General features: G+C 44.4%; 1 protein-coding gene across 6 annotated transcripts in view; it reads left to right on the forward strand.

Moving 5' to 3' along the window:
* Positions 1–18,527, forward strand: part of ndrg3a (ndrg family member 3a) — a 47,985-nt gene that overhangs the window by 25,198 nt on the left and 4,260 nt on the right. The window contains exons 1-14 of one of the 6 annotated variants that reach the window (XM_048255193.1): positions 430–815; positions 6,211–6,316; positions 6,653–6,773; positions 8,103–8,165; positions 10,068–10,128; positions 11,204–11,290; positions 11,665–11,721; positions 12,331–12,434; positions 12,550–12,615; positions 12,719–12,770; positions 13,051–13,098; positions 13,304–13,339; positions 13,926–13,977; positions 14,293–14,310. In XM_048255193.1, the coding sequence (XP_048111150.1) occupies positions 765–815; positions 6,211–6,316; positions 6,653–6,773; positions 8,103–8,165; positions 10,068–10,128; positions 11,204–11,290; positions 11,665–11,721; positions 12,331–12,434; positions 12,550–12,615; positions 12,719–12,770; positions 13,051–13,098; positions 13,304–13,339; positions 13,926–13,977; positions 14,293–14,310 (922 nt within the window). In that variant the 5' untranslated portion in view covers positions 430–764. Of the gene's footprint in view, positions 1–429; positions 816–6,210; positions 6,317–6,652; positions 6,774–8,102; positions 8,166–10,067; positions 10,129–11,203; positions 11,291–11,664; positions 11,722–12,330; positions 12,435–12,549; positions 12,616–12,718; positions 12,771–13,050; positions 13,099–13,303; positions 13,340–13,925; positions 13,978–14,292; positions 14,311–18,527 lie in introns of those variants that run through there. The other 5 variants (XM_048255195.1, XM_048255197.1, XM_048255194.1 and 2 more) reach the window with 5 other exon arrangements.

An 18,527-nucleotide genomic window follows, 5' to 3' on the forward strand; every position in this document is an offset into this window, starting at 1 on the left:
AAAGGATATTTGTTCAATATTGGAGTTTATTCCTGCATAATGAGGATAATGTTCAGAAAATGATGGAGCAGTATAAGGGAATTGTAGGGATACATTGAACCAATCAGATTTCTGCATCAACATATGACAGTTTAATAACCACACCCAAATAAATAAGCAGTGTAGCCGAAACAGACATCCACTCCTTTACGTCCTGTTTCTCTGTTTCTCATTCTCGCTCTCCCTCTCTTTCTCTCTATCTGGCATTCTCTGTAGGGCTGCTATCCCATCTCTCTCTCCCACCCTTCCCTACATCCCCGCCCCTCCTCCGCATCAGCTGACCAGCAGCCAATCAGAGCGCTCGGCCGCCTGGATGCTGCTCTGTATGCATGAGCGCCTTGTGCTCACAGAGAGCAAACCGCAGTCTCCTTCTCTCACTCTCTCCTCTCGCTCTCTCTCCGTCTCCACGTCCTACCCATTCCGCTCTCTCTCTCTCTCTCTCTCTCTCATTCAAAGGGTCTTCCTCCCCCTCTCTCTCACTCTCCCTTCGTTTCTCACCCTCTCGTCTCGTCCCTCCACCTTTCTCCTCTTTTGTCTGTTTTCATCTGCTGTCTCTTCATCTGTACGGGTGTAGCCACCTCTTTTCCTCTTCTCCTCCGCCTCTTTCACATTCTCTCTCTCTCGCTCTCTCTCTCTTTCTCTCCTCTGTCTCATCCCTCCCTCCTTCTCACCCTCCCTCTGAGGTTCAGTTAGTCAGCTGCTCTGTCCTCTGCTTGCTGGAAGCCATGTCAACAGTGCTGGATGTGGATCAGCTCACGAGCTGTGGGAATGCAGTGGTGAGTGTGCAAGGAGATGCTCTCCTAGCGCGGACACGCCTGTCATCTCTCCCGCTCTCTCTCTCTCTCTCTCTCTCTCTCTCTCTCTCTCTCTCTCTCTCTCTCTGTCTTTCCATCGTCTCTCCTTCTCCATCTCTCTATCGCAACCTTCCATGACTTCTCCCTCTCTCTTTCCCTCTCTCTCTACAATCTCTCCTACTCTGTCCATCTCTCCCCTTCTGCTCTTTCCATCTCACTTCACTTATCTCTCTTTTTCTCTCTTGCCCTCTCCCTCTCTCCCTCTCTCTCTCTGTGCGGATGTGTCAGGGAATGTTCCAGCAGTGGTCAGGTTTTGCTGCTGTTGTTGCAGCTGCTTCTCAGCCTTGTGCAGGGTGATGGTGGTGGTGGTGGTGTGACAGAGTGAGCTTCTCAGCTGACCTCTGGGCTCATTGCAGTGTTGCTATGCAGGTTTCTGCACACTCTTGTGTGTGTGTGTGTGTGTGTGTGTGTGTGTGTGTGACCAGTGATGTGTTGGCATGTGTGCGTGTTCAGTGCTCTCTCTCTCTCTCTCTCTCTCTCTCTCTCTGTGCATGTGTCACGGACTGTGAGAAACAGCCTCATGCTGACCTCATGCCACGCTACAACATGCTCATACACACGTGTGTGTGTGTGTGTGTGTGTGTGTGTGTGTGTTTTATGTATGTTTATGTTTGTGTCAGCAGTCTTATGTGGTTGGACAGGCCATAGAGTGCCTCTTAGGTATATAATGTTATATATAATATACAATATAATGTAATTTACACCCTGAAAAAGCCTTCATCACATTGCATTCATTCTCCTGAACGCTGTCCATTTCTTTCTTTCCCTCTTTCTCTACCACTGCATGGCACTCCATCTGTCTATCCATCTCTCTCTCCCTCTCTCTCTCTCTCTCTCTCTCTCTCTCTCTTCTTCCTCTCTCTCTCCCTCTCTCCTGCAGTTCTGCTCTGCTGTGCTGGGGTGTGGTGTGTCTGGCTGCGTTGGCTGATTTTTCAGTCTGCCCATGTACTTGTTGGAGAGAGAAAGGGAGAGAGAAAAACAGGGGGAAAGAGGGATAAATGACTGTTGAGGTCTGTGTGTGTGTGTGTGTGTGTGTGTGTGTGTGTGTGTGTGTGTGTGTGTGTGTGTGTGTGTGTGTGTGTGTGTGCTGATGTGCCAGTAGTGCTGTGTAATGGTTGACAATCATGTGTGTGTGTGTGTGTTTGTGCATATATATGTGTATGTGTGTGTGTGTGTGTGTGTATGTGCATGTGTGCATGAAATGATTGATGCTGTCTTTGAGAAAGAGCTTGTGGGGGGATGTGAGGCTATATAACATACCATTCACATACAGAAACACATACACACACACACACACACAGCCCTTATCTACATACACTCATCAAGCAGCATTGGTGTCTGCTCTTGCTCTTACAGCTAACTTGAATAAATATAAATGGATCCCTATTTACTGATGCCATGCCTCACCATATACCTCTGAATCCTCACATTCTTGCTACATCGTGTGTCCTTGTGTGTGTGTGTGTGTGTGTGTCTGTCTATGTGTGTGCACGCACATGTGTCAATATGTGTGCATGTGTGTCTGTTTCATAATAAGAGCACTAGTGTTTGTGAGTGCAAGAGAGAATGGAGCGATAGCATGATACAGACAGAGAGAAAGGGAGGGAGGGAGAGAGAGAGAGAAAATGGGGTGAAAGGGTTGCAGCCATTGCGGTGCTTGTATCTTGTCTCGCTCGCAGAGCCCCACCCTGAGGTGTGTTTGTTTCTGCTGCTCGCCAGCTGACTCCAGATCAGCTCTGATCAGACCCCCTTGGGTCACGTACACACACACACACCCACGCTGAGAGGGGAAAAAAGGGTCCTCGTCAGCAGATCTGAGATCAGTTGTATGGTTGCAACGTGTTATGTGATGACTCAGATTTTTTTTGTTGTTACACAAGAACTTACTCTGCAACTTCTCGTTTTTTTTCTGCATTTGTGGCTTTGTCTTTCCCCATTGGAGCTTTTTTAATTCCCACCAAGGACTGTCTCTCTCTTTCTCTCTCACTCCCTCTTCTCTCTTCCTCTTCTGTCACATCTCTTACCCTTTCAGTTTCAGAGCAGCACTCGTGTCTGTCTGTGTACATCTGTGTGCATCTGCTGTCTGTGTCCCACTCTTCACATGCACGAGCGGCTAACTCGTCCACTAGTTGTCCTTGGCGCCTCCTTTCCCACCCCCAGTTCTCTCGGCCTCTCCTCTGCAGTAAAGAATTACCCACAGTTCCTCGGGGCGTCAATCGCGCCGTGCCACCCTGCCGATGATTTCCGAGGTAAATGTGCCTTCTCTAAGATGGCTCCTCACCTGGCTTATTAGCCTCGATGGCTCGTTGATGTCACATTATCTTCCCTCTTGGTTGAAGATGACCCTTTTCCTATCAGTTTCGAGCACTCTGTCTCATGTGACTTAATCAATGCTGCAGACCACAGGATGGCTAGCATAGCTCCCTGTTATATGAATAAGTCTCAGGGTGACTGCCTGAGGATGTGTGTGTGTGTGTGTGTGTGTGTGTGTGTGTGTGTGTGTGTGTGTGTGTGTGTGTGTGTGTGTGTGTGTGTGTGCATTTCCTGGAAAAGGAGAGTGCTGCTGCCCTTGAGGGATTGATATTTGCTCTGTGTAATGCGTCCTCAGCCCCCTTGCCTTTATGCAATTACTCCTCCATTCCATCAGCTGTATGCAATGTAAAGGCACATGAGTGCATGCTCTCTCTTTCTCTCTCTCTCTTTCTCTCTCTCTCTCTCTCTCTCTCTCACACACACACACACACACACACACACACACATACACACACACACACACACACACACACACATACAAACACACACACACACATACAAACACCACACCATCTCCTTTTTTATATACATGCACAATAAATACTTGGACATGTATGCATGTATATAAGTGTATATGCACACAAACACACACACACACTGCAGCAGCCATCTGTGAGGTGGAGGGCTACTGCATCATCACGTCTGCAGCCTCAGTGCTGTTACTCTGTAATAACCTGCCACTCCTGAACAAGCCCTGGTTTATTGATGAGCTCTGGGACCCTGCAGGCAATGTTCGGCCCATCCGTCCCACTCCCCCCCCTCTCTCTCTCTCTCTCTCTCTCTCTCTCACTCCTCACTCTCTCTTTCTCCCTTAAGCTCTTGCATTCCTCCCTCTCAATCTCTCTCTACCTCTTTCCATATCTGATCCTATTTCTATCCCTCGCTTATTTGTCTTTCTCCAGCCCACACTCTCACCTTGTGTCTCACACTTATCTCTCCCTCCCTCCCTCTCTTTCTCTCCCTCCCTCCTCCCTTCTATTCATATATTTACCTTGTCCTGTCCTGTCTGCACAGCAGTGTGGTCATGTGACTGTGATGTCATCGGTGTTTGGGAGCTGCTAATGGATGTGATGTGGGATCCGTCACTGAGCGGGGTGACGGAGACTTGCTGGCCTCCACCTCCCAGAATTTTTGCAGCATCACTTCCGGTCTGGGTCGCTCCTGAAGGTGCCCCAGAGCACATAGTGGGGGCCTAGCCTCCCTTCCATCAATAGTAATGAGATCAGTCTCTCTCCGGTGCAGATTGAATGACTGAAGTATTTCAGGCTCACAGAATAGTGCCTTTTAAATTTACTTTCCTGTTATTTTGCAACTGGAAGGATGTTTTCAATATGGTCTTATTGTATGATTTGAGGAATTGAATTGATTTCTCTGTCATCTTTTTCTTTTATTTAGAACATATGACAGCGTGTGTCCAAACATTTCTGTGTACCATTGTGCATGTGTGTTTGTTTGCTCTGAGCCTACAGAATGCCTAAATGCACACAGTCTTTTTCTGTACACACTCCTCTAAGACGTGTGTGTGTGTGTGTGTATGCGCTGCTGCTGAGATATCTACGGAGTGGAGACTTTTTTCCAGTATGTCTCCTCCCTCACACAGAATCATTCTGTCTCTCCATTTTCAAGTCAACCTCTTTACATCACTGCCCAACTGTTGTCCTGAGTCAGAGCATTACTGGCACTCGTATATATAGATTAGCAATTTTCACACACACACACACACACACACACACACACACACACACACACACACACACACACACACACATTCAAACACTCACTGATATGCATCATATATTTCCCATCACACTCATCCCGAGGTGATGTATAGATTATGGTTTTCCATGAGGGGCGTTTTCTGGTGTAAATCTTGATGCTTGCCAGATGAGTCATACTACTGCTGAGCCGCCGCAGTACTCCCTCTTAGGAAGTGATGCTTTTCTTCCTCCCATTACACGTGCACCACAGACCCCAGATCAGCGGAGAGATAAGGCCTCTCATGATGACAGAGATATTAGAGAGGGATATGCGGAATAAATTTGTGCTGTGTGTGCTATGACGACTTTCTGCTCAGATGTTGCGGGTTGAGTTGTGAATATCTTGTGTTTCCCAGGTTGTTGAAGCAGAGTTATGGCTGGGCCAACTGTGGGTTAGCAGGGATGAACTGGGTCTTCATGGCTAGAGTGTTATTGGCAGGGTCTTTCAGGTTTGGTTTGGGTTGGGGCTGGGTTTGTTATGTTAGGTTTTTGTGGTTGAGATAGGGAGGGGAGTGTTGGGGAGTTGCTGTTTTGCAAGGTTGCTTGAGTGAGGAGTTATTTTGTATTTCGAGGTTACTGGAGTGAGTTTGCGTTATTACTGCAGGCTTTCTGTGGGGTGGGTGAGGTTTGGGTCACTGCGTTGCTTGAGCTGGACTGGCTCTTTTCTTACTGGGTTGTTGGTTCTGTGCCGGGTTGATAGTGTTGGGCTTTAACCGGTTCGGTATTGATCTTGGCATATGGTCCGTGGGGGAGTGCTCTGGTTCTGACTCTCCCAGACAGTGGTGTTATGTCTTCTCTCCTGTACTGGGTCCAGAGCCACAACAAGCACTGCAATCTCCCACTCTCCCCTGAGTGTTCCCTCTGAGCATTAAGTCAGTTACCATACAAACTCTCAAGGCCATTGCACACTGAGTTCATATTTTCTGTCTAAAATTGTTGCAAGATTAAAAATAAATATGATCTCGCATTGTTTCAATTCCGTTTTCAATCGGAAACCATCTTCCTTAAACTTTAAACCCTCGGTCATTAACGTTTTCAGAATGGGAAAGTTTTTCTGCGCCTAGTGTCAGTGAATGAGATTTTCTATGCATAGGGGAAAAAAGTCAAAGTGGGTCATAGTTTTCCCACACTCTTTTGTGTGGTTCAGTGCAACTACCTGCTGACCTGTGTATATCTGTGTTGTGTGTGTGTGTGTGTGTGTGTGTGTGTGTGTGTGTGTGTGTGTTCTGCTGTGTGTGTGCTTGTAGGAGCATGACATTGAGACCCCCCACGGTGTGCTCCATGTGACCATGAGGGGCGTCCCCAAGGGCAATCGGCCAGTCATCCTGACCTACCATGACATCGGCCTAAACCGTGAGTACTGCAGTAGTAGCACCCTAAAGCAACACACAGTCAAAACACTGGAGTGGCGTCACACAACAGGTGTCCAGTGCTACTGTGCGGCAGAGTTTTATACAGTAGATTAGAATGTTGACGGCATCCACGAAATTACTACATACACTCTATGGTATGCAGACACAAACACACACACACACACATACATACACAAACACACAAACACACACACACACGCTCACCTGTTATATGCATTCACATAGTAATATTAGCTGATAATATAAAATGAAGGTCACCTGAAGGACTTAGTTGAAGCTGATGCATATTGTCTTTGTTTGTGTTGTCCATCTGCAGATAAGTCGTGCTTCAACACGCTGTTTAACTATGAGGACATGCAGGAGATCACGCATCACTTTGCTGTGGTGCATGTGGACGCCCCGGGACAGCAGGAGGCCGCGCCGCCCTTCCCCACCGGGTGAGCAGCAGCTCTGGGCCTTTCAGCGTGGACATTGGACACACACACACATACACACTCATGTGCACACACACACACACACACACACACACACACACACACACACACACACACACACACACACAGACACACACCTTCCTTTCCTGTCCTAGCAGGCTCCATGTCCCCTCTGTGCAAGTTCTGTCTCTATATTCTGTTACTGTTTGTCTTTTTTCAAAATGGCTTCCATTGCCTTCATAAGAAAGGCTAGTCGTGAGCAGGCAGGAAACACGTAGGGGTCAGATGAGGAGTAGGACTCAGTAATGTCCATCACAGGACTTGGACCTGGATCCTTATGAACAATTTTTATTAATTTTCTTTGTTTTAATTGATTCACTCTTTTTCGTTATGCTACGTAGCCTCCATCACCCCTGCACTCCTCCCTCTCCACCTGTTCCTTTTTGTCCTTCCCTGCGTTTCTCTCCCTTCTTCATCCCTCTATTCTGTGTCTGATGCAATGTGGAGCGCAGGCAGGGTCAGTCTCCTCGGTGTGTCCTAATGAGATTCGAGCATCGGGTACTATATGTCCTCCCATACCAGATTTAGACGTGAATCCCAACCAAGGCTGAGTTTACGAAAAGAGCTCATAAATAGATGGAGAGGAGTCAAGGGGTGTGTTCAGTAAGGCTGTGGGAGAGCGTGGGTGCAGGAGGGATCTCTGCCGGATTGGATCAGGCAGATTGGATGAGTCAGACAGTCAGCTTGTCACACACACACACACACACACACACACACACAGAGAGAGAGAGAGAGAGAGAGATAGAGACTTACACACACACACACACACACAGAGAGAGAGAGGAAAGAGGGAGAGAGAGAGAGACTTACATACACACACACACACACACACACACACACACACAGCCATCAGCTCCCAGTCTGAGGAGCATTGGGTAGATGACACACTAGAAGGGCTGTCGGGACCAATGGTGGCACGGCATCTGATGCCTCATGTTCTCTTCCGATTCATTATGCCATTATAAACAAGGCTCATAATGACACAGTGCAGTTTCCAACTTCCCACGCAAATCAACAAGTCTACTGCATGCTACAAGGCTTTCAGTATTGGCCAACCTTCACTGTTTTAATGTTTCTTGTTTGTATTATCTATGTCTGTGTGGTGTGTGTGTTTGTGTGTGTGTGTCTATATAGATGTCCACAAATCTAATTCAGTCATATAACTTTCTAACTGTCAAAGCTATCTTTCATAAATAGTAACACATTGTGTGTCTTCAAATTTCCCCACTGTCAGATTGATGTTGTACCGTACCTCTCTCTCTCTCCCCACAGGTACCAGTACCCCGGCATGGATGAGCTGGCCGAGATGCTACCGTCTGTATTGACTCAGCTGAGGTGAGTAAGTGTGTGGTGTGTGTGTGTGTGTAGCACAGCAGGCCTTGAGGCCTCGTTATTATGACAATCCCGCTGCCCTGTGGAGTCGGCGTCACACAGACCATGACAGGAGCTCCTCAGAGGAGAGGGATGGGGCTCTTGTTATGTACTCCCACGTGAGCACATATCTTTATGGCAAGTCTGCAACTAATGATGCATTAATGGTATATGAATAATTGATAGTGATGTGTCAATGATGTCTGAATAATCTGAATGATGAATGTGTAATCACTGCAAAAGAAGAGAGATTTGATTTGACCAGTGTGCGTAATGCTGTCGAACCAAAACTAGTGACCTTTGCTGTCTTGGTCTGGGTGTAGAGACACCCCCATGGAGGCCTGTGCGCTGCTGACATTAGTTGAATGTCAAGATGAGAGCACCCACACAGTGTAACCTAGCCAAAGTCATAATCAAAACCACAAACTACCCCAATCATGAAGATTGGACACACGGCTCATGGCCATCTCTCTCTCTGTCTTGCTCTCTGATTGTTGGTGTCTGTCTTAAAGGACCCTCCCACACAGTAGCACAGATGAGTAATGATATTTTGAGCATAGTTAGAGGCTGAAAGTAGCGCTTTACTTTGACGTAGAGAGCTTGCCCCCAATGCTAGGCTACAGTATATGTTGTTTCCTTGCAAGACCATTCTGGTCTTACTCAAAACTACTCCGATTAACATCATGTTGGTCCCCAACGGAAGTCTACACTCATTATATTCAGGGTTCATAGGTCATGGAACTTCTGGAAAATCATTGAAATTGAATAAAGTCTATTCCAGACATGGAAAGTCAGGGAGGGAATTTTATCATTCGTGGGGCAAAATCATGGAATATCAGGGAATGTTTTTAGCAGTTTAATATGTACTTGCCAAAATGTTAATGCAAATATATTTCCAGGCAGAATTGGTGTTTATCTGGTAATTAGCTTTACTGCTGCTTGAGTGGTTGTGGTTAGTCCAACTTTGTTTATTCAAAGCCCATTTATTCTAGCCTGACGAGCCAGACCCACATTAAAATGTAGGGTCTGGGCACTCACCGTTCGCAGTGCTCAGTCCGAGGGGCGGGATAATCGGTTGTCTTTCAAATTCTCTCTGCACGCAATAGGACAGCGCTATGAGTCCCATGCATTTCCCACCAGCGGAGCTAGTTGCCTAGTTCAAACTTTTCGAAGAGTGGGTGCGCACATCCAAAGTAAAGTTTTCTGCAGGTGCCAGACAATAGTATCAGATAGTATCTTTTTCTAATAAATAAGATAAATAGTATCTTTTTCTATAGTTCAAACTTTTGCCAACTTAATAAAAGCTTAACTCGTGTCACACTGTTCGCCAACAGCAACATTATCTTATTTGTTTTCAAGTAGCAGGGAATTCAAGCCAAACCGTTGCAACTTTGCCATCAATAATTATGTTAAGCCCGCCTAACGACTCTACATACACGATTTGATTGGCCTGATAGAAGTTACATTTTTCGAGCTCACAAGCCAACGGAGAGTTGCTAGACTAGCCCTGGCAGCAAATGTAATTTGCTGCCGCTAGGGTGTGTCTAGATTTCTAGGCTACATTTATTCATCTCTCACTCTAAAAAAAGTCATAGATTCTTGAACGCTATGCGGCTACTCTGAAATCTTTGATCGGTATATTGTACTATTCATTCTATAGTAAGTCATGGAAATTCAGGTTTTTCGTCAGGGAAAGGTCATGGAATTTTACATCTGACTTAGAGTGCGAACCCTGTATATTATTATACAAAAATGGACCTTAGGTTGTTTTTAGACTGGAGGGTTCCTTTATATGTGATTGCACATCTTATTCACTGAAGGTTGTGTGTGTGTGTGTGTGTGTGTGTTTTTTTCTGTTGTCCACAGGATTAGCAGTGTAATTGGTATCGGTGTTGGGGCCGGAGCATACATCCTAAGCCGATTCGCTGTGAGTCCAACTCATCCCTTACACTGCTCTTTAGACACTTTAATGAATGCATAGTTTATTAATTACACTGGAAATTCCACGTTTTCCAATTTCCCAGCAAATCTGTTGTTTATTTAATGGGTCATGTATAAATGAATGAGCTGCACTGAGTTGCTTTCTCTGCTTTAAGATGGCTGTCCTCCTCTCTGTTGAACTACATGGCAGAGAAATTCGCATTTTAGTTTTAATTGGTCCCCTGGCCTATACTCAGTCTGAATATTGATCCGTAATCTGTTCCTCTTTATTTCAAGAAGTCTATGCTCATAGGGTAGATTCCAGGAACAGGCCTATAGTGAGCCACATCTGAAATATTTCATCTTTTGCAAGTCCCAATATGTATTCAAACTAATGTGCCTGTGTGAAGGGCACATATTGCTTTTCTGAATATGCAGCTTTGCATAATTACTTCTGTGTGATAAAATCAGCATATTTCATGGACTATTTATCACTGTCAGCTGTCTGGAACTACATACACACACACACAGGCAGATTAGTACATTTTCTCTCATCTGCAATATCAGTTTTACCAGGAGATTCACTTCTCTTTCTCATCTCTGGGGGGGGGGGTCTGTTGAAAGATTGATGCAGCTGAGGAAAAGATGAGTAGGGGGGAGAGCCAGTGGAGGGGCTGCTTGCACCTGCTTGACCCCCCAAATCCTGTTTGGCTATGTTTTTATGGACAAACATAGCGCTTAAACACAAGCTATATATTGTCATATAACAAACTAAGCAGATTGGGAGACCTGCAGCTGAATTGCCTGAAGGTAATACAATATACCTAAAGCCTCTGTCCCATGGTACCAGTAGCGGTAATTTACTGCTGAGTCTCGGGGCTTTCACCTGGGCGTAGTGTGATCATAAATCTCGATTTAAATAAAATAAATCTGAGAGCTAGAGCGTCGTGACTGTGGCAGACCTGCATTGCACAAGGCACCCTCTCTGTGTATGTCATCAGCTTAGCCTTTTTTAGAGACCAGAATGTTCTCTCTCTCTCTCTCTCTCTCTCTCTCTCTCTCTATCTGTCTGTCTGCTGTAGCTTAACCATTCTTCCCTGGTCGAGGGCCTGGTACTCATCAATGTGGACTCCTGTGCCGAGGGTTGGATTGACTGGGCCGCCTCCAAGGTGAGCCTTTAATCTTCTCTATTCACTGCAGTGCAGCTGATATGGATTTGACCGTTTGATGCTTTCGTCAGTGAATACAAATGACATGAGATTCTGCATGTTTACGTACACATTCCAGCAGCATGGAGCAGATTCATTGCAATAGAATGTTCAATTGACACAAAATGGCAGACAAGACACTGAATACATTGCACAAATTATACACAAAGAGTTTTTTTTTTTTTTTTTTTTTAAGAATCCACAGCGTAGCACTGAGGGTTGTGATGATTGTACAATACCTTTTTAAATGTTAATTAAGAGTGTTCTAAAATGATGATGTGAGAGAAGGGAAGGAACAGGAAGGGAGTGGAACATGCTTTAATTTGCCTTTTCAGCTTTCCGGCTGGACTAGCAGCGTTGTGGACAATGTGATGGCTCACCACTTCAGCACTGTGAGTACTGCTGCCTTGTCCGAAGTGTGTATATTCATTCATCTTAAGGCTGAGTTTTTCCATCTAGTATGCTCGGATTTAACATCAGCCTTTTTCTATGTCCTATTCTGAGATGTTTGCCAAGGGCTTTGGTCATTCTGAATATATTTCCAACTCCCGAGTCTATTGTGAAGAAGAATAAAGATTTTGATAACAGTAGGCTATGTCCAAGTCTTTAAGAAGATATTTGATCATTTAGAATAATAAGTGTTTCTGTAATTGGTTTGAGATGTTATCAAGGCACAGATCTGCATTACCTTTTCATTAAGAATAACTTAATTAATCAGTAAAATTGGCTCATTTAATCCGGCCCCCTAATCACCCCCAGTGTAATTGGCTCATTTATTAATTCCCTCACTCTCCACCTCAAACTGCTGTGTGGTGAGCTCTCTGGCACAGCTGGGTGCTAGTTAATACATTGATGATAGTTATTGGGGTTCCCCCTTCACTGTACAGTGCTTTGGATGCCTGGATAAAGCGCTTTATGTAAAGTGTGGTGAGTGTCGCTGGATCCGGTGAACCAGACTCCTGGCCTGATCTCTGAGTCCAGTGGTCTCTGTTTGCCCTCAGGATGAGCTGACGGACAACATGGAGCTCATTCAGACCTACCGGCTCCACATCGCCCAGGACATCAACCAGGACAATCTTGGCCTCTTCTGCGCCTCCTACAGCAGGTAATGACCCACCGAGGCACCCTTACACCCCTCCCCATCATCCCATCCCTGCTCCTTAGGGAAATCATGCCACAGCTGCCGTAATGAGGTCTTATTGGTCTATTGCCTTTTGCAGCCGCCGTGACCTGGGTGTTGAGAGGCCAACTGTGGGCCTCAACGAGGACACTGTGAACACGCTGACGTAAGTGGAGGTTCTGGACTCTCATACTGCTACAGTGGGATATGGCAGTGGGGTGGTGGTGGGTGTTGTTCTTCATTTGTGACCCTTCACTCTTGCCGTACAGGTGTCCCTCTTTGCTGGTGGTCGGTGATACATCTCCTGCCGTTGATGCAGTGGTAAGTGCCATGATTCAGGGCTGACATTAGGTATTTACTGGCTGCTAAGTTCTTAGCATATCAAGAATGATCACATCCAACTGTAACAGGCTGTGATTCACTGTTCCAGTAATAACATTCTGCTTGCGCTATATGCATAAAAATAGACACTTAAGACTAAAGAAATTGGGGCTCTTCCCTGAAGAGAGGCAGGGGAGAGCTAGGGGATTTCTAAAGATATATATGACATGTATGTGGTAAGATTGTCGCTGCAACTCAAATCTCTCATGTGACTGCACAGGTTGAGTGTAACTCGAGGTTAAACCCAATAAAGACCACCCTCCTGAAGGTGAGAACACTGGTCAACTGGCTCATTCAAATGCAAAAAAAAACATCTCTTGAATATTTTTCACTAAGTACTTCACCTTCCTTTAATGTTACATTTAAACACTCAATTTAACATACAAACTCAATTTGTATGATTCATATGAATTCCACCACGGTGTGCAGTATTAACACTCTACTCTTTCCTTTGGCTGTGTCCCTCTGAGCAGATGGCTGACTGTGGTGGTTTGCCCCAGGTTGTGCAGGTGGGCGGCCATTATCCCTGTACTATTTACTTGCCGTTTATAAATGTGTGATGTTGCATATAAGACTGTTATTATTTACACCATTAGCTCTTTTTATATCTGTAATCAAATTAAAGGCCAATGTTAGTTAAAGGTATTAAAGGCCAGTGGTTATTAATATTAAAAACTAGTCTCAAGCAAGTGTCAATGATTGTCAGAAACTGCCTCAATGCAGTCAATAAACTAACCAAGGAAAAAAAATGCATTTTACCACCAAATGTATCTTTATACAAAGGGTAATAAAATATTTCTTTGACAAATTGGTCTTGACTGAAATGCATTTTCAGGAAATGTAACCAGTCAAAATTCTTCAGAATTGGTGTATTACCTTAACAACGTATACCCCAAGACTTTAGAGAAGTTATATTTATATTTGTTTTGGTAGAAGTATGGCTTTTTTTTGAGAATAGATAAGCACTTAATGCCTTTCTCTGTTACCAAAATATCTGTAGGACATATTGTTGATATATTGAATATTTACAAAAATAAAAAGCAATTTTGTTGTAAACTAACAGTAATTTCATTTTTCCTTCTCCTTCTACTATAGCCTGGTAAACTGGCAGAGGCCTTCAAATATTTTGTCCAGGGAATGGGCTACAGTAAGTAAAAAAAACTTTTCATTTTGCTTTCCAAACAAAACTTTCAAACTTGTTTAGTGTAGCATCTAGTTTTTCTGCTGCCAGACAACAATTCTTTAGCCAAGCAGTATTTCTTTTCCGATGGATTGAGTTGAGTTACGATTCGTGTGAAAAGCAAGCGCTGCTTTTGAAGCAATTTCGCCTCAGTCTTTGTCAACCACGGCAATGAAAAGCTCTGGAGTGCAGCCAGCACTGCGCTAATAGAGAAAGTGCTGTTTGTCACTCCCATCACGCAGTCTGGAGCCTCTAACTCTGTTTCCTGTCTCGTCTCCACAGTGGTCCATAGCCCCAGCTGTAAGTAGGAGAACCACCACGTTTCCTAGCATGACTTGCATTTATAAGCTCTGTAGAGCAGTTGCCTGTTGAGAGTGTGCTGTGTTTGTTTGCCTAGTGCCTCCGTTTTTCGAAACACAACAATGTAAGATGTAACTTTCCTTTTGATGAGCATTGTGTTGTAGCCTTATGGCCGCATCCACAGCCCAAATTGATTTGAATGAATGCATGCAAAAACAACACAATAAAAAGCATTTGTGCAAAATCTACAAGGGAAGTTGCATTGTCACTGTTGTAATATACTTTTTAGTGTTTGTAATATCAGGCTTTGAAGTATCTTGAAAGGCATCATACTAAATAAATGATGCTGGTATTAGATGTATGGTATGAATGGTGTTTATTTGTTCCTGCACACAAAGCAAGTGTTGAATGATTGAATGGCGAATGCAGATTTTGCGCTGCCCATTTAAGCCGTTCTCTTTTCCCATGGCTCCCCTCCATTTGGATTGCAGCTCAAAGGTCTGCTAGCCCTGTGCTGGGGCACCCTGAAGGGGGAGGGATGGGGGGGACGCGCAGGGGGGGCGGGCATTATAAAGCCTTCAGGGTGGAGGACTCTGCTGGAGAAATGTCAACAGAGGATTAGTGAAGGAAAGAGGCTGGCATCAAATGCTCATTCACACAAGATAAAAAAATGTCTTCCATCCAATAAATAATAATGTTCTCAAAGCATATTATTTACAATATGTTGATGTGTAAAGGTGTTAATGTTCCTCTTTGTTTATACATAACTTCCTTTCAGTCCATGATTTTGACAGAGATGTGTAGGTATAATCTGTGAGATATGAGATGTGTTGGTGTCATCACATAGTCATGCTCATTTAATCATCACACACGATCTGTCTCGTTTGCACATCAGGAATAATCCTGACCATTCTCTTTTAGATGTCACTGAATAAATAACTTGGTTTGATTGCACATTGAAAGCAGATTTGTCAGTCACAGAGTTGTGAGAAGATTTTATTCTTATCACCAATATCTGTTGAGTCTGTGGATTTAATTATGAGCAAAATTGGCCACTGATTTTTCTCATCTTGACTCACTTCCTTTAGCAAGCAGAAGTGTACACCCTGAGATCTTTTAGTTTAGTCATGTCCTCAGTGCAGTGACAAGTTATATAGAATATTTGAAGGGACATGTGTGGGTTTATACTGTTAATGTAATTTACTCATTTAATAGGCTAGCAGCGTTACCTTGGCAAAATAAGTAAAACGTTCCACTTCCTAGCTAGGCCGATATTGATAGTGTGAGGGACTATACTTAAATGTTGCTGTCTGACGGGAAGGCCTAGTAAAGAAAAAAGGGACCTGGTGTTTCCTCTTCTCTCACGGTAAAGCAGGAACACCTTCCAGATTTCACCAGAAATGACACAAGCCCACCATTTTCTCAGACGGAGTTGTCTCCCTTTACATGCACACACACACACAAACACACATATACACATACACTCCAGGGATGGAAATTAACACCCGCCACCAGCCAAATGCAGGTGAATTTGTGTAGGCCTACTGGCGGGTGAATTTGGTCAACTTATGGTTACTGACGGTTAAAAGTAATGTTACTAGTAACCTATTAAAAGATACAGTCCCCTCAACTATCAGTGAGCTGCAATCTTCCACACAACATAGGCTCAGCGCTTCATGCGCTAGCAAGATCTGTGCGCTAGCAAGAACTGTGCATCTTCACACAGGCTAATGTCCTCACGCAAATAGTTGGAAGTGGCCCGCATAGGCTACTATTTTAATCCGGCCCGCTAGCCTGACGAGCCAGACCCACAATAAAATGTAGGGTCTGGGCACTCACCGTTCACAGTGCTCAGTCCGAGGGGCGGGATAATCAGTTGTCTTTCAAATTCCCTCTGCACGCAATAGGACAGCGCTGAGTCCCATGCGTTTTCCCACCAGTAGAGCTAGTTAGCTAGTTCAAACTTTTGCCATCTTAAAACAAGCTTAACTCATGTCACACTGTTGGCCAACAGCAACATCCATCTTCTTTGTTTTCAAGTAGCAGGGAATTCAAGCCAAACCGTTGCAACTCTGCCATCAATCATTATGTTAAGCCCGCCTAACGACTCTATACACAATTTGATTGGCCTGATAGAAGTTTAATTTTTCGAGCTCACAAGCCAACGGAGAGTTGCTAGACTAGCCTATGACACTATGACACGGTGCTATTTAGACCGCCATAAGGCGGCTATGACAGATTTAGACCTATAAGGCAGGCCAGAAAGTTCCCAGATGTTCGTACATTTGCGAACGTAGAGTTATCAGCGCCATGGCCAACCCGCTTCTAGCCTACTATTCCAACTAGAACATGCTGAAAACATGTTCATCTTCATGGCTAGTTTGTTCAGCAATAAGGTTTTGCCGGTCATTTATCGTGATTTCGCACCCGTAATACATTGCTGTGACGACACGATCCATCAAAAAACCCATAGACAATCGGACTGGACTTTCAATGGCACTACAGAGTGGGCTGATCTCAGTACAGAAAAGCTACATGTTTATTGGCCACAAAATAGTCATTTCCAGGGAAGCCCGGCGTCTCTGGGAGTGAATGGGACAATGGGATGGCATGGACGCCGAGCTTCTGTATGATGATTGGAGGAACCGTCATAGAGGCTGGACTCTTTTTGATTGACAGCATATGTCGCGATCTGACAGGAAGTGGTTCAAGTTCAAGGGATGCGTTAATGTTACGGTACAGATCCACTAGCACTTCACTTCATTTTGTCGTGTCGCATTCCACTCTAGTCCTATGGGTGACGCCGTTTATTAATTAACGCCCATAAAGCATTCGGGAAGGCAGCTGCATTTGAAAATATGTTATACGTCAAAAAAGGGCTTAAGCCCCATCTTTATGCAAATGAATCCGTTGAGGCCATCCTTAAAAATATTTTTATTTGCAGTAACAGCCAAAAAAAAATTAAAATGGGTCGGTAGGTAGGTCAATATTTTTTTTTTCAAGATTCAAACTAAAAAAAAAAAAGTACAATTTTGGTCATGGTGATTACATAGGAATGAATTTACACAAATGTGCATATCGTGACGTAACTGACTGGGTCTTCAACCCGTGCCTTCAGGCGCACCATTGCAAACCTCATTCTGATGCAGGTTATATAGACCAGCCTTTCTCAAACTTCTTTGACCTGAGGCCCGGTCATGGCAGACTTTGGGGTCATAGGGCTCATCTACATGTTCCCAGAAAGAAGGCTACAATAGCTCTTGGCCACGTTATATTGAAATTTGACTATACAATACTCAATGCTATACAGTGTATTATACAGTCTCTGCTCTGTTTCTAAGGAAGTTCAAAAAAACAACGTTGTTCTATTAAGTTTCGGAGCTTTGATACCAACGTTATCGATTAGTTTCAGTTTCTCTCGCGCAGACGCGCATTGAATGAATGCTCATACCACCGCTTAATTGTAGGGCTCCATGTTTAATGACATCGATAGCAGAAACGTTTGTTTTCTTTTTTTTCGATCCACGGCGGTTTTCTTGATCAACTGGCGCATCAAATTATCAGATGAAGCACTGGGCCTAATTTCACTCCACGACTCCGCGGACCAGCAGTCTCCATGTTGTGGACCCATATTTTGAGAAATGCTGAATAGACCACAACCAATTTCAATACTCCGACACGGTCACCGTTAGACTAGTGGGGAGAAGGGAAGAGAAAAGATCTGGCCACAGTTCTTCCAGAACTTCGTGCCAAGTAAAAGTGTTATCAGTTTATGTGAATGAAACGAAGCGTAGGCCATAGTGTGACATTGCGTAAAACCAATGGTGTAGAGATGACGCCACAGGGTTTTATTTAAGTGAGCCACATTTGCATGTAGGCAATTTATCTTCACAATACTTGGGCCTACTAAAATAAATATTATTTTATTGTATTTGTATTGGTTGTTTAGAGTAAAAAAAAACAATCGGTCGGTATTAACGCAAGTTTACAACCGGCAAGTCGGTCGGACTAAAAGGGGAAAATAATAAATATTTCGGTCGGTTCTAAATTGACAGGGTCGGTCGGGTTACGGCAAATGAAAATATTTTTAAGGATGGCCTGAACGCGAGGCAACTCTCCAATGAAAGGACGAGGTTGTAGGTCCTTTGTTCTACCACAACGGTGCCTGTGAAACTTTGGTTCCGCTTACAAGACAAATAATGTTTTAACGATCTCTT

This window comes from Alosa alosa, chromosome 10 (genome assembly GCF_017589495.1).
Source record: "Alosa alosa isolate M-15738 ecotype Scorff River chromosome 10, AALO_Geno_1.1, whole genome shotgun sequence".
NCBI classification, from domain to species: domain Eukaryota; kingdom Metazoa; phylum Chordata; class Actinopteri; order Clupeiformes; family Clupeidae; genus Alosa; species Alosa alosa.